Genomic DNA, 16,298 nt, shown 5'->3' with positions numbered 1-16,298 from the left:
TTCTGGCCCACATCATCAGGCACACACAAGCTCTCTGCTGCCTAGAGGCCATGTGTATTCTTCCTATGCCCATTAATTGCCAAGTCAACCTGTAAAAATCATGTCCTGTTTCAGAGATTCAAGACTACAAGTAAGGTCTGGATTTCTTAATGTTTTCTTTCACATCTCCAACAACAACTTCTTCCTAGGTCCCCTTCCATGTGAGAAATCTACTTTTTTCCCCAGCCATTGTGGTATTTGGTGTATTGTGTGCTCAACCTAGCAGCCCCAGAACCTTGCTTCCTCTTGCTATTCGTTATGAACAAAACTGTGATATATTAGCATGTATGAAGAATGAAAAATATTTGTAAAGCTCAGATAGTTTTTTACTTAGCAAAGCACTGTTACCTGTCTGCATCCACAGTCACATCATGAACCCCTCTCTGAATGACGTCTCGAGAGGCAGCTAGGTCTGGTATCCGGTTCAGACTTCTTGTATACAGGTTGAGTCCTCCATCTGTCATATACCTGAAAATAAATGTGTGGTCAATCAGTGGGCAATGCAGCCATCTGGCAACCATGTTTCACTCTAAAGATAATGGACTGGGAAGTTCAAATGTTTAAGGTATGGACTGTCCTATTAGATAGTAGGTTTATAATAAATATTCTCAGTTTGTATGTCCAGTGCAGGGAGATCAGATATACGCCTACTTTCTAGGATCATTTGCCTTTTCCTGTGATGGCTTGCAGGCAAACTTGTTTTACTAAAATATATTTAGAATGAAGCCCTCAAATACCTTCAAAAAATTTAAGTACGTTTTAAGTACTGCATTTTTGTCAGAAAATAGCACCAGGAGTTAAGAAAGAAGCATAACTCCAGCTAAAAAGCAAGGAAAAAAAAGTAAAAAAACTCAGTAGCATCCATCTAAATAGGAAAGAAACTGAGAACCCAAATCCATAGTCCCTGCTGAGATGCAATTATTCAGATATGAGATATCCACTGAAGCCCTTACAATAACATTTAAGAATATGATTCTATCTGTGCTCCTTTCGCTTGTTTCCCACCACTTCACATTATAATGAATGACTAATGACTCAAACAGTGAGTGTAGTGCTGCTTATTCACTAGAGAACCATTAAAAGTTTCTGAATTTCAAGCAGCAGCAATAATTTCTGGAATGCCTGCTTACCATTTAGTTGTCTCTAACTATCTCTATCTATCTCTGTCTTGGTGTTTATAACTGAGCAGTATCACAAGCCTGTCCTACACTCAAGACCTGCCCATTATTTTCTCAAAGGACCTTTCATTAAACTGTCTTCATTCTTAGGCTCTTGAGGTTTTTTTACATTTTTCTCTTGTAATTTGTGGTGACTGTAGTGAAACAACTGAGTGCAAAGTTTGAACAAAGTAATTTGTGAAGGACCGTAGACATCTATGTTACTCAATCTGTATAAGTGTACATATGCAGAAAAACAATTTGGTATATCTCAGTGAACCTACTCAAAGTGAAATTACAGGCTTAAAGAAGTAAGTACGGGCCCGGTGATAAGATGATGGCTAATATGGTCCACTGGAGTTCACTCCCATTTCAAATAATCTGTAACACAAGTTCTCTTTGAACCATGAAATACTGCCACTCAAACCCATCTTTCAGTGTGTCTGAGTACACAAACATTTAACTTTAATAACACAGACTCTCAGGCACAAGCCAATGCACACCACTCCCTGCAGTTCTTTCTGAGAGCTGATTTAAATGAAATCAACTGTCCCAGAGACCTCGGGGCTCATACAGCTGCCTGGGAGAACCAGTTTTCACTGTCATGGTTTGGGGTGGGTGAACTGGTGCAGATTTTGAGAGCAAGGCTCAGGTAGCATAGCCCTGTGTAACAGCCACAGTTTGAGATGGCTTCATGTCCTGAGTGGCAATCTGGATGAAGGAAACCTCAACTGCATTAAACCACAAAGGATTACTTTGTTTATTTTTAACTGAACTCTAAGGCATTTTACGCACTGCTAAGATTTGGCCTGCAGTTCAGCAAGGGATTTATGAAACCTTGGTATCTGGAGTCTGCAGAAGGTAACTCCACATTTGTTTTCAAAGGTAAATTAACAGTCATACTTACACACTAGATTTATCCTTTTATTAAAGACAAAATTTAGACTTTTTGACAGATTATTTAGCTAGGGATGAATTATGTAGTAGGTTCCAAGGCTCTGGAATTGCATATTAAATTTAACTGTGGTTTGAATGCAATCCAGACTGTATGGATTTTTTCCTGCATAAGTAAGGCCTGAATGGAGATACTTAATGAGTGCAACAGGCCTTTCTCACACTAATTTCTAATTACTGCTGCATTCCTGTCCCCAAGTGTTTAAAGTAATTAAACTGATAATGGAAGAGGCATAAAGGAGATAAGACTTTACATGCCTCAGTGAATCCTGAAATTTCTGAGCATATTAACTTGTTTTTAACATTTAATGCACCTAAAAATGTTAACTGAGCAGATTGCAACTTACTATCTATTCAGTCACACTTATTACAGATGCAAAGAAAAGTCACACAAGATGACTATATTCACTCTTTAATGTGATAAGCTAATTAACATAACTCATCAGGCACTGCAAAGGATTCCCCAACTCATGCATCTGTAAAAGGCAGCATTTATATCACCTTTATGATAAGAGGTCTTCAAACACTAAAGTGTACATTTTCCATATGTCTTTTCTCTGGTCTAGTAGACATGAATATAGCGTTCTACTGAACAGCCACTGAGACTGTGCTTTGTGGACAGCTTTGTCAGCAGTGCTCCATTCACAGATCACTGAGACAGTGCACCATGAAGATATAGATATACACTTTCTTTATAGTTATGCTTTTTCTAGAGATCTTGGGAGGGTACTTAAGGTGAGACACTTCTCTAGAGACAGCTTTGATCACAGACTTTCAATTGTTCTTAGGAATGTATCATATCCAATTTAATCAGCCACCATTCGTAGCTATACTTCAAACTAAGAGCTTAGACTGACAACATGAGTCTTAAATTTGTACAGAGTGAAGCAGTATGGTGTGACACGGCTATGTACTCCATGGGACTTCCGTTCAACCCAATGTTACCTCAGCCACCAAGCAGCCTTGAGATGCCAACAACAGCAATGAACTGTAATTTAAGCATGAGCAAAACCACAAAATAGCTTTTATATTTTTTCCTTAAAAACAAAATAAATTCTGCTTTAGGAGTTCTAACATACATATAAATGAAATTACTTATGTTCCAAGACTGATAGTCTTTGAATAGCAATCTGAAGCACAGCGAGTGCAGTACCCCAAAGCCTATCAACTGATTCAACAAACAAATAACTGTCATTCTTCCTCCTGAGTATGCTAGGAGAGTGGCTGATCTATTCTTTTATGAAAAGATATTCCTACAGCTTGGGTGATAGGCATAGTTGAAAAATTGCAATAAAGGCCTTTCACACAGACTACACTAGACAGTACCTGAAGTGGAAACAGAGAAAAGTCAGTGTTGTCAGCAACTGCTGCATCCAATACCGTACCTACCATCTCAACTCAAACACAAAAATAACAAAAGATAATCCCCCAGGGAAACTCAGTGCAAAATGATGGCTTACCAGGTAACTAAGAAATTCCAGTAAGTAATAAGAAGCACTTGTGCTCTTATCAAAGTTCACAGCAAAATCATCTTAATGTTAAAGGAGAAGAGCTGAGTTTGAAGGTAGCTGAGAACAACACTAGCAGCTTAGTGCCTTACCTTTGTTTTGTTTGGTTGTTTTTTTTTTATATGTATATTTTCATAATACATAAACCATAATGCAACTTCCATTCCTGTGCCAGAATTTCGTAGAAAAGTCCTATCAAACCTGCCAACCACACATCAGTTCAAAGGGGGGAAAAAGTGCTGCTTACCCGCTATTGATGTCATCAGTTCTGAGGCTTTTCCCAAGAATGTCCCCATCACTCATGTAGCCACCAACATCAACTTCAGAGGACATGTCCAAATCACCACTTCCTTTCTCACTCATGTCAATCTGTGAGATATTTCCAAGGCGAGAAACAGCTGCCCGGCGAAGTGGGGTAGTGTACATAAATCGAGATGGGTCTGTGTGTATGAAGCGACTCGTGCTGCTGCGGGGATAACCAGCACCTAAGGACGGGGCATCTCCTGCCTGCAGCCGAGGACTGGCCTGCCCTAGCCTCCAAGTCATCGGGGTGGACCGGCTTGTCAAGCTTGGTATGCTTCTCCCGTTCACCTCAGTTGTCACAGTGCTGTCAAAAGTTGTCTCCAATGTGCTGCCAAACAAAATGGAGAAGTCAGTGAACAGTGCTTTCTCTACTCTTGAGAAACAAGGAAAAACAATGGCTGAAATAATGTATATGTGTTTTAAAAGAGTTCTGTGTGTGTTTCTCCATGTGCACACAAGTTTTTGTGTATGCCCCTCAGTACTACAGCAATTCTGTTTAACATCTTTACCAGTGATCTGGATGAGGGGATTGAGTACACCTTCAGTAAGTTTGCAGATGACACCAAGTTAGGTGGGAGGGTAGGAAGGCTCTGCAGAGGGAACTGGGCAGGCTGGATCAATAGTCTGAGGACAGTTGTATGAGATTCAACAAGGCTCAGTTCTGGATCTTGCACTTGGGTCACAACAACCCCATGCAATGCCACAGTCTTGGGGAAGAGTGGATGGAAAGCTGCTTGGTGGAAAAGGTGTTGGTTGACAGCTGAACATGAGCCAGCCTGCGTCAGGCAGGCAAGAAAGCCAACAGTATTCTGGCTTGTATCAGAAATAGTGTGTACAGCAGGAGTAGGGAAGTGTTTGTCCCTAAGTACTTGGCTCTGGTGAAGCTGCATCTCAAATACTGTGTTCATTTTTAGGACTCTCACTACAAGAAAGACATAGGGGTGCTGGAGTGGGTCCAGAGAAAGACAATGAAACTGGTGAAGGGTCTAGAGAACAAGTTTTATGAGGAATGGCTGAGGGAACTGCGGTTCTTTAAGATGGAGAAAAGGAGGCTCAGGGGAGACCATATTGCTCTTTATGTGAAAAGAGGATGGAGAGAAGTGGGTGTCAGTCTCTTCTCCCAAGTAGCAATTATTAGGACAAGAGGAAATGCATTAAGTTGCACCAGGGGAGGTTTAGATGGGATATTAGGAAACACTTCCCAGAGGGCTGTTGAGCATTGGAACAGGCTGCCCAGGGAATTGGTTGAGTTGCCATCCCTAGAGGTATTTTAAAGACATGTAAATGTGGCACTGAGGTACACAGTTTAGTGGTGGATTTGGCAGTGTTGGGTTATTGGTTGGGCTTGATGAACTTAAGGGTCTTTTTCAACTTAAAGAATGCTGATTCTATAACCGCTATTTATAAAATAACCTAAAAAAGTTGTATAGGCTTCTAAGAAGATGTATATGAAACAATAACCATCTTTGTGAATGACTTCATAAGATACTTTGTCAGTAAAATATATTAGTCACATTTAAGTTGTTGAGGCAGTCTAGCAAACAGTATGGTTAGTGACAGGATTAATTTTCCTTTGCAAGTCTTCATTCAGCAACTAGTAATACTATTCCACAGTCCAAGAGCAATCAACACAAAACCAGTATACCTGTGGCTTATCTGCGTCCCTCTAAGGCTGGACATAGTTTCTTCCAAATTCTGTCTCAGGTCTGCTATGTTCTTTACAGTTCTCATTCTTCTTGTTTCAGGGTCTTCCCCTGAGAGAAAAGAGCAATACCAGGACAACTTTTAGCACACATGAGTTATAAGGTTGAATAAAGTGCACAAATGAATACACAGCTGAGAATTCATGCATATGATTGTAAAGAGGTCTGTCCCTTAAATGTTTTAAAGAATAGAACCTCATCCTTTCAGAAATAAAACACACACACACACTTATAAATAACATGTGGTATGTAAAAAACCCACCAAACTATCCCTGTTAGGGCTCAAATCTATTAATGAAACTCAGATTTAGAGTGTTGGGATTTTTATGCTCTGTAATGAAGGCACAATGCAGGCCCAGACCACTTGATACATTACACATCCCCTTTTTCCTCTTTGACATTTTACATGACTTGGTTGAGAAAAAAAGCCACAGTAAATCTGTGTCTGGAAAGAATTGTGATGACTGTTACAACTCTTCAGTATGCACTTAACATCCAGGCTATTTCAAAGTATTGTTTAAGTCAGGCACTTAATAAAGCACCCTTCCTGAACTGTAATGATTTCCTGAAGGGGGAGATTATTCATTTTTTAGATATATATAAAAAAATCCAAGTGTTCTTCATGGGATAAAAACCCAAAGCCTTTAAGTACATGTGTCATTTATACGACTACAGATTTTAAGAGCCTTCAGGGATCCACTGTGAAAAGCTAGACTGGTATCTTGAAAAGTGAAGCCTGCAGAACTTCACCTGGAACATCATGAATAATGTTTACTTCAGATGATTAACATACCCTCCCATCCCCAAGAAGGAAAAACAAAAAAGTTACATATCATGGGTTACGAAAGGAAAATATAATAAGCCTCAAAGTAAGCTCCAAAAGTCGTGACTCCATTAATGATAAATTTCATGTCATACTTCACCTTCAGTCAATTTTATTTCTCACTCTGAAAATGTTACCATCAAGAATTATATTGTTCAACCACTTAAATTATCGCTAATATTTAACTCTAAATTTCAATATTCTCAGCCAGAGCAAGCTTTTAATCTAATTTTGTAATCCTCATGACATCAAGAAACTGTTTCATCTTTGAATTCATTTAACAGTCTGGGGAATTTAAACTCAAAATCACACAAAAAAAAAACAAGATCAGAAGTGCAAGCAGAGTCAAAATACCAGACAGACTATGATATTCCCTATTTGTAAATTGTAAAAAACGCAAGCAGAGTGTTGCTGTATTTCTCATTCTGTTGCCACCCTTTCCCCTCCCAGGTTTGTGTGTGAATTTATACAAGATATAAATTCAACAATGGTGATTTCTCTGATGAAAAGCATGGTATGACAGCTAAGTTGAAAAAAAAAACCAAAACCCAGATAGATGCTTGAGGAGGGAAAAAAAATAAAACAAAGATGATATCCTTTGCAGGTTATAAAAATTGTGAAAAAAGGAAGGAAGAGACACTAATGTAGAGCTTTCAAGAAAAGTTGCACAGGACAGAGAATTGGGGAATATTCAACACGGGTCAGGAAACAATGAAAAATTATATTTAACAAAGAGTTCTGGAGCAGTAAAGCAAAACAAGAAAGAAGTCCTACTGAAAATATTCTGGTACAGTAGATCTCAATATAGTATCTGTTTGAAGGCATAGGAAACAGGCTGACTTGCAGCAGAACTACAAGTATGGGTTTAACATTGGTTTACAGAAAGCATTGGGTTAACATATACAATAACATTTATTTCAAATATAAGGGAGAACATGCAGAAGCAAATCATATTTGAGCAGTGGTTCACTTAAGCTCCTTGTGTTTTGACTAAAGGATGAAGCCTTTGAGCTCATTGACAAACTGAATTGCTACTGTACCCTCTTCTGTAGCCCTGGTCCTATCATCCAAACATTCCACAGGCAGATAAGTAAAAATCCCAACTCCTGGCATTAAATGAAAAGAAATTACTCCAGATACATTCCATATACCTTTATTTCTTCCCTGACAGGCAAACGGTACTAGCCAATGGACCCAGCAGTTGTGGCTGTGTCAAGCTAGCTTTCACAGCAATGCCAGTTTGAGGTTTTCCCATCTACTCTGCTCCGGCTGTCTGCTGTCCTCTTTGCTGCAGCCAAACAGTCCTTCAGGAACTGCTGTTTGCTTGTTTGTTTTATCTTTACAGTTAAATTCTTCAGTGATTTAATGATAATATAGTCCCTAAATCTCTGGTTGGCACCATGGAACTGACAATGTGCTCAACACCTGAGAGGGTGGAGGCAAGGCATGGGCATACAGGCTAATCAAAGGACATATGGATTCCATGTACTGTTTGCAGATGTTTCTGCACCATCCTGGAGATTCCTGTGAGGAAAAATGGCTCGTGCCAAGGCTAAGATGGAGACCATAAAGTCCTGAACCTGCTGTTGAAAGCCCAGCCAGTTCCCAGGCAGTTGCCTGTGTGCACTCAGTTTCTCACTGTCACTGCTCTTTGCTTCTCCTCCTGACCCTTTACTCCCACCCTCCATCTGCCAAATGCACTCAAATTCACTTCTAGGAGCACATTCTATTCCTGCTACAATACCTATATGGGAAAGACCCAGGACCTGTATGTTACTTGCCCTGCCTCAAACCAGAGGTGAAAGAGTAGCTTGTTGGTATAAGACAATTTTCTGCTATACACAGAAAGACAAATTCCAGGATGTAAGCAAGCAGAATTAAACACAAAACAATACTTTGCCTTTATATTTATTTGAGGAACTGAATATAATTCATATGTTCACTGCCTTTGCCCTTTTCCTTCTTTGTTTATCCTTGTCATTTGTCCTTTGCTGAATGTTAACACCAGGAATTCTTGCAGCAAAAATGACAGCAACTGTCTTTTCTAATATACATTGTACAGTAAAGAGCATAACAAAGCCTTAAGGTATAATTGCAATTCAAAAAAAAAAAAGGTACATATACATGGCAAACTGCCCAAGTAAGTTTTTATGAAGAATATTTCATTTTCAGACAAATTATAACCTAAAAAGTGCTGTTATTCTATCCTGGAGAGGTGAAAAGTTTGAGGTTTAATCTCTTTTGATCTTCAGTGGCACAACGGGTAATTTCAAAACCTTTCCACCTCTTTTATTTTTTTTCCTAAAAAAAGCTTCAACTGGAGGTTGATGATCTTACTGTATTACATAGTACAACATACAAAATCCTCATAACTGTAGTTATTAAGTGCCTTAAAAATAATTGCTCTTTTTTCTTTCCATCCTTAAGGCTGTATCACTGGACTCATGCTGTACCATGGATGAACAAGTCAAAAAGTATAAACAGCTGAATGCTATGATTGAGAAATTTTCTGCACTGTGAGCAAGATCCTGAGACCTAACTTGCATCTGACATTGCCTAGATTTTCAGGTCAGCACTGTGGCTCCCCAGCTACATCAAGCCTCCTGTGTGGAGGAACACAGTGATGATGGATGAGGTTTTTTTTTTCCTGAAAGTTAGCTATACTGTGCCTCCTAGAAGAGACACTACAGTGCTTATCACAGCAGGGCCTGGACACAAGGTATGGGTCCAAAGGGAGTGCAGACTCTCCCAGGCACCTTGTTGCTTATTGGCCCACTTATGATGGCCCACTGCCATCATAGAGGCTATTCGGATTTGAGTGACCTAACATATCAAAAGTGCTCCCTGGCTTGTTCTCTCAAGTGATTCTGGTCTGTCCACTCAAGAAGAACCATTCTATTTCCTGGATAGGCCTGGGATAAGACTAAAACAGCATACCCTGAAACTTTCTGTCAAAATCCTGTTTTGCTTACAAGAAAGTCTGATGCAAATATTTTATTGATCCACATGAAATATAATCTCCTCAAATCACTTGTAGCTTACTTATGCTAAAAATGAGTACTCCAAAAGACTGTCCCCAGTTTATTGCCTATAAACAGTGAACCATTACAGGTTCCCTCAATAAATTTTTAGAGAACACATTAATTTCTTTCATTGTATGAGATATGTACACAGGAAATCAAAATAAACATTTTACAGAAATCACTAAATACCTTTGTTAAACTTTTACACTCACTTTTCTGAAGCTCACCCATTATTGCACATTTAATAATACTATTCATAATAATTTCAGTACTTTTGCACATGTAATTACAGCCCAAAGCAGATAAATGGGAGAATGATAATTCCATTAATTGTTAGATTTTAATAAAAAGATTTACAAATAATAAGCGGCTCTCCAGAGAAGTATCCACCCTCAGACAATAACTGCATTCACAAAGGAAAGTACCAATTTTACACTGCAGATGGGGAAACTGAGGTTTATACACAGCTGAAGATGAGCAGGGGTAGCTGGAGAGCTCAACTTCCTTTGCTAACAAGCCTCTAACCTCTAGGAGAAGCCCATTTTAGAATACCGGTACACTCTATGAATAAAAAGCATGCATAAAAAGAGAATTCTAATTTCTTTGTTATTTTGAGATGATAGCTTTTTACATTACATAGACAACAAAAATTTTATCCTGAATGTTTAAACCTAATCAGGGCTAACATATCCACCAGCAAAGAGGCTCCAGGCTAGACACATGCTATATAACCTTGGAAAAGCAAGCAGCCACTTAAACCATTTGGCTGGCTGAAGAACAAAGCTTTGGAAATGAACACTTTGAGCACTCATGAAAAGGGCTGAAAGATGAAAAGTAAAGCCAGTAACACAGAAGCCTTTTGAAGCACCTATGGTTGTGGGCTTCAAATACTCACTGGCATGAACTGATATAGAAAAACTGGATTTTTAAACTAAAATGAAACCCTGATACTCATAATTCCACATATAGGGGTGAAATTACCAGCGGGGTGGGAAGGGGGAAGCAGGACCAGAGGTAGGCCAAGACATTTTCTATCCAAACCAATCCTTGGATTCAAGATTTTAATTTTAAATTCATGAGAACAAGTATCATTAAAATTAAAATATTTATGAGTAAACTAATAGCTCTTAAATGTTACAACTTATTTTTTCAAACAGCTAAGCAAACTATGCTCAATTATTCACAGGCTGCTCCTGCCCATACACCCATCAAAAGTGATTTAAACATTTGTCTTCATTTCATAGTCTTTAGAGTAAACAAACAAGGAAGAAATAGGTGGACCCTATTTTTGCATGCTGTTGCAACTGAAAACAGTTCTGTCTCGTGAAATCACTGTCAAGATAAAAAATGTGCTCCATGTAGATAGGTGCTAACACTTGTGTCTCCTCCTGCCCTTCGTGATGTCAAGCCAAAGTTAACTTACCTAAAATATCAGTATAAAGGACCTGTTCTAGGTCCCCAAGCATTGTTATTATGACATCTTCATCCAGCTGTGCGGTCCCTTCACGCAAGCAGCCTTCCTCCTCCTCTTCTGCCCAGTTCCTCCTGGGGAAATGGGATGTGCAGGATGCATTTTCATCATCTGATTTTCCCCTGTCCTCATTGTCAATCTCAAAACCTTCACCTGTATGCCAGTCTGAGGACCTCCTAGATGTCCTGCTTCCAGAAGGTGCTATCGCCTGAAATGCTTGGGGTACAGTGAGGCTGGAGTGGCAGAGAGAGTGCACTGACCGTGAGAGTGCCCTAGAAAGGGAGCCTGTGCACCCAGCTTCTGCCTCCTGTTGATGGTAACTCTGGCTGGACTTGGAGGCATTTCCAAACCAGTTCTCCCTGTATGAGTATCGCCTCTTCTCCCCTTCACTGATGAGTGTGAGATTGGTTAGAGACTTCTGCTTCTGAAGACGAACACACCCTCTTCTAACCTCCTTGCCTTTAAACACTGACAGTTCAGCAGATCGCTGCATCTTTCCAGCTGGGAGCTTCACTTCAGTTAGAGTTCATATTTCTGATATGGACAGCAGTTCAATTCTCCCGAAAGGTCTGGGATGTGATCCCTCCAGCACTGCATGCTGTACATCCCAGGTAGCATATATTTGCACTTGCAATGAAAAGCACAGCTCAAACATGCATTGTACGTACTGGAAACGACTAGACAGGCACAGTCATTTTCTTTAAAATTACACTGCTGTCTCTGCTAAGCCACTTGTCTCCCGTCACATTAATCTGCAGTACTTACAGTCATTTTCACTTAGATTTCTCTCAAGCAGAAGAGAGTTGATCAAACACTCTGCTTCAGCAAAGAAGTAATCCCAAAAGCCAACTGTGTTTTTCCCTCTCCATCCAATCACCAGTCTCATTGGAGCAGTGGGCCTGCATCTCTGTCTACAGCTGCTGCCTTCTGAAATCCAAAGTAGGCACAAGTGCTGTCTCGGGCTTTCCCCCCTCCTCTCACCAGATCATGACTGATCCCAGTGCACGGCTCTTCACTTCAGATGGGCTGACACAGAACTGCAAGTACAGCCTCCACGTCAGAGCTCAATAAAGAGCCAAAATTAACCACGGAAGCAAAGCTCTGCACAAGCCTCCTTACATTTTAGTATTCAACCTGCATTCCCAGATATATGACTCTTCTCTGCTACTGCAGTGAATGCTGCTGGCTGCCATGGCAGCAAACATCCTGGTGAATTAAACCGGAGACACAGAAGCCTCTGCTCAGTTTACAGTACCACAGGTTTTGAGACACAGCTTCACCTGAATGGGATGCTACAGTAACAGACCTAGCTCACAGTCAAATCCTATTTTTCTCCCCGAAAGGTAAGGATGACAAACTATTTCTTCCCTATCACTGCTACTTCCAGGGCAGGAAGCTAAAAGCAGATTTGCAAATGGACCTTTTCAGTCTTGCAATTTCTGCTCTAAATAAAGAAAATCTAATTTAAAATCGTAAAGAACCTAAAAATAGGAACATAACAGTACCTAACCAGTAAGGTGATCTATAAAAGGAAATACTTAATTTCATTATTTCTTCTTAAAATATATGTATCTTGTTTGCAGCTCTGTGAGATTCAGAGGCTAGGATGGAATTAAAAAGCTGTAATAAAACCATTGTTTCACAATCTTCTTAAGAAAACCTATCAATGGAATAGTATTTAAAAAAAAAAAAACAAACCAGTATCATGTCTGAACTAAGTTCACGAGTTCTAAATGTTTTTGAATACATTGTCACGAGAGAAAAAAAGACATATTTAAATACACCTTTTCTCACAGAGAAAAAGCAGTCTCAGAAATAATAGACAGGTGAACAAAGAAATTGGTGAATTTCATTCTAATTTTTAGATATAAACATTTTGTCTAGGGGCAATTAATTTCATAACACATTATGTAGAAATCTATAAATATGAACATTGTTGTATACCAATATACTGCTTTTGTCGGTGTGCAAATATGCTCATTTCAAATCCCTACCTGAGAAACTGTGACAAGAAAGTAACCTTTAAAAATGCCACCCTAAGAATTACAGACTGTTTGCAGATTGCCTGTATGAATAAACAGATGTTAACAGAAGCCTCAGTGTACTTCTTGCTTTTTACCAGCTCAGTTTACACTTTTTGAAGATATAAGAGAGAAAAACAGAAGGGGGGGGGAAGGGAAACTTCTTTGACATTTTAAAGGAAAGATGCATTTTTAAGTAGGTAACCCCCATAAACACAGAAGCAATCTAGAAAAATATTCAGTAGTGTCAAACAATGATGGTTTTCTGTATTAAATCACTGACACATTCCTAGAAAGACATGGTCCACAAGAGAAGATACCACTCCCCTTCCCACCTAGTCCACGAAGTCAGAGGAGACAAGAAGAATACTCTGTCAGCCCAAGTACAAAATCGTTCCAAGTATTAAATGTCTGCCACTTCTTCAGCACAGAAACAAACTGGAAGACTGCTGTGCTTACTCCCAGGGTCTGCCAGTTGCAGTGGCATAGGAGCCCTTTAAAAGCTCTCATGCACATGCCGGTGCCTGCCTTAAGAGCCCAGTGCACTGGTGTGGATGCTGGAACGACCTCGGTTGAGGAGGCAGAGCTCCAGCACTACCCACATGCTCTGGCACCATGTGGCTATAACAGCATTCTCAGAAAAGCTGAGGAAGCTGCTGAGATTGTTAGAAAGGCTTCATAGAGCTGTGTTAACAATAGAGAATTTGCAAAATGAAGGACAACCTTACTCTTTTCCCACTCAGTGGTTTATAAACCTTAGCTTACTTTCAGATTGGTACAGTATTCTCACTTGCTATGTTTTGAATTAATAGGAAGGGCAATGATTTTAGCCCACGATGAACATACTTTAAAACACAATGACAAACAATCAGTCAAATGCTGGGATATGGAGGTACTGAGAGTGATCTCACAACCTCTATTCAGCCTTCATGTGTACAAACACTAGACTACAGCACCTAATTACATGGCTATATGAACTTTTCTGCCATTAACCCAATTGTCTCACTTGGTAGACAGGGCATTGTGATTATCTTCAGATACAGAAGATACATATGAACATATTGGACCAAGCGTTCTGCAGGAAGAACAGCGCATTTATCCTTCTCGTTTATCACATTCTCTGCAGGGTGTCACTTGACAATACATAAAATTGCAATGTGGAGAATTTTCAGTTTTATTTATTAAAAAATATTTTTGTAATACTCATCCCTCCATTTTAAAATTATGAAATATGGCAACAAGCAAATACTTCTTTCTAAACTAAAAAGACAAAATATGAGACCAGAGGAGAGCAAATGTCATGACAGAGCATTATTCCCCCACTAACCTTGCAGTTCCATGTAGCCTCTACCCACCCTACAGGAATATATTTAAATCGAGAACACTGCAGGGAACTTCCCCAACCCATCACAGTCAGTGTAACATATTATCTTATTTTTACTCTAGTTCATAAAAGGAGTTATTAAATTATTTTAAGAACTAATAATCAAGGGCAAATTTAGCTCTTAGAAAAGACTTTCTTCGAAGTCTCAGTGCACAGTTTGGAGCCTTACAGATGAATTATCTAATAGAACTGCAAATGCATAAGATTATGAACCTCTTCCTAAAAAAAATAAAATTGTAAACTATTTCCAAACCTATTAACTTTTTCTTTCAGAGAGCAAAATATTCAGCACAGTAAACATAAAATCTTGAAAAAGGAATGTTTTTATACTAATGCTGTCATTGATATTGGCCTGTAACACTTAAAACTACTTTAATTTCTGCTTCATCCCTCAGATTTTTTATAATTAGTCAATATTTGTAAATTCATGAATAATTATTTAATCAAACACTTTGCGTTAAGCTCTTTGAACATGTAAATACTTGTTAAAGCCAAACAGTATCACAGATTTCATCAAATAATACTTTGTAGTTACTGACATGTACAGTTGACAATGCTTCATTAAAAAATAAACATAGCGGCATCTTTCTCCAATAAACTTGAGCACAGACTAATAAATGTCACAGCTACTACAAGCAGAAATACTAGGTAAGAAAGTCTGAACAACTTGTTCTTAATCATACCATGCAACACATGGATTACTTTAGTAGGCTTTCTTTTCATTCTCATTTTAAAATCCTATATAGCTATATATAGTCTATAACATTAAACTCCAGTTTTTCAGAAACATACATACTGAGTAGTCTTGTTGAGGCAAGTGGTACATAAAGTACATGCAAGAAAGAGTGTTCATACATGACTGCAAAACAGGACTCCTAAATTTCTGTTTGGGATTTCCTGGACAGAAGTCTACACATCTGTATGCCACATGTGCCATGAGTCTACTGTATGCAGAACACACAAAAACTACTGAGCAGGTGACTTGTGCCTGCATCTGGGACTCATTCAGCATATGTACGGGCATCACTGGCACCGTACATGCAGAGGGGATCCAAGGTGTGCAGGAAGCCTTACAACTATTGTGCATGTGCTGTACTGCCGATCTGCACATGCACCATCAAAACATCTGGGATTGCTCTGGCTGAACTTTGGAACATTGTGAGAAAAAAAAAGAAGTGTAGGAAAAAAAAGTCTTGAAGCACTTCAGATCACATCTGGAACAAATTCCCAGCAGAGACAGAGGAACAGTGAAGAAACCCAGATTTACAGTAGCTCTACCAAGAGGCAAATTACCTAGGACAGCAGATTTATGGGGACAAGCTAAAAATAAAGAGGTTGCTCAGTTTACCAGGGCTGCATTTCTGCATCCATCCCAGCCACACCATCTCACTCTCCCCTCACTAAGTGATCGCTTGCAGAAGAGTGGGCAGGAAACAAGAGGTTTGCACTTTGACTTTGCCCCCTCCTTTCATTAGCTCTGAGCAGGAAGACAGGAGAGGATTTAAAGGTAATCGTCTCTCTTAGAAATAGGGAGGAAGACAGAGCAGAGGAGAACTGGAAACTACTCCTACAGATTCTTTTTTTGCCTGTCTACTTCCCCATCACCAATGTTGAGGCAGTAGCAAATGGGAGTGAACTGTCCTGCTAGGCACAGAAAACAGCCATGACTGTCCACCAAAGCAAGGAAATCAGCTTGGATTTGGAATCCTGAATCACTCAAGGAGAATGGTGCCTGACCAACCACTTCCAAATCTTTAAAACTATTCTTCCCGCATCCAAGTTTTGCCTATACTGTGGGATGTCTTGAACCAGCTCTGCTTACAGCATTAGTTTAAGACTGATTGGCTGATCTTGCCCTGAAGTGGATCAGAAGCCCTGATATGATCTGCGTGGCCGGTTATGGGAGCAGTAA

General features: G+C 39.4%; 1 protein-coding gene across 1 annotated transcript in view; it reads right to left on the bottom strand.

Annotated features, from left to right (window-relative positions):
* Positions 1 to 16,298, bottom strand: part of NAV3 (neuron navigator 3) — a 261,611-nt gene that overhangs the window by 108,394 nt on the left and 136,919 nt on the right. Inside the window, exons 10-12 of the mRNA XM_031047935.2 lie at positions 5,607 to 5,715; positions 3,906 to 4,289; positions 388 to 507 (exon numbers count right to left, since the gene is read on the bottom strand). Coding sequence (XP_030903795.1) covers positions 388 to 507; positions 3,906 to 4,289; positions 5,607 to 5,715 — 613 coding nt within the window. The remainder of the gene's footprint in view (positions 1 to 387; positions 508 to 3,905; positions 4,290 to 5,606; positions 5,716 to 16,298) is intronic.

Source organism: Melopsittacus undulatus, chromosome 5 (assembly GCF_012275295.1).
Source record: "Melopsittacus undulatus isolate bMelUnd1 chromosome 5, bMelUnd1.mat.Z, whole genome shotgun sequence".
Classification (NCBI taxonomy): Eukaryota; Metazoa; Chordata; class Aves; order Psittaciformes; family Psittaculidae; genus Melopsittacus; species Melopsittacus undulatus.
This window is presented reverse-complemented; position numbering and strand designations above follow the sequence as displayed.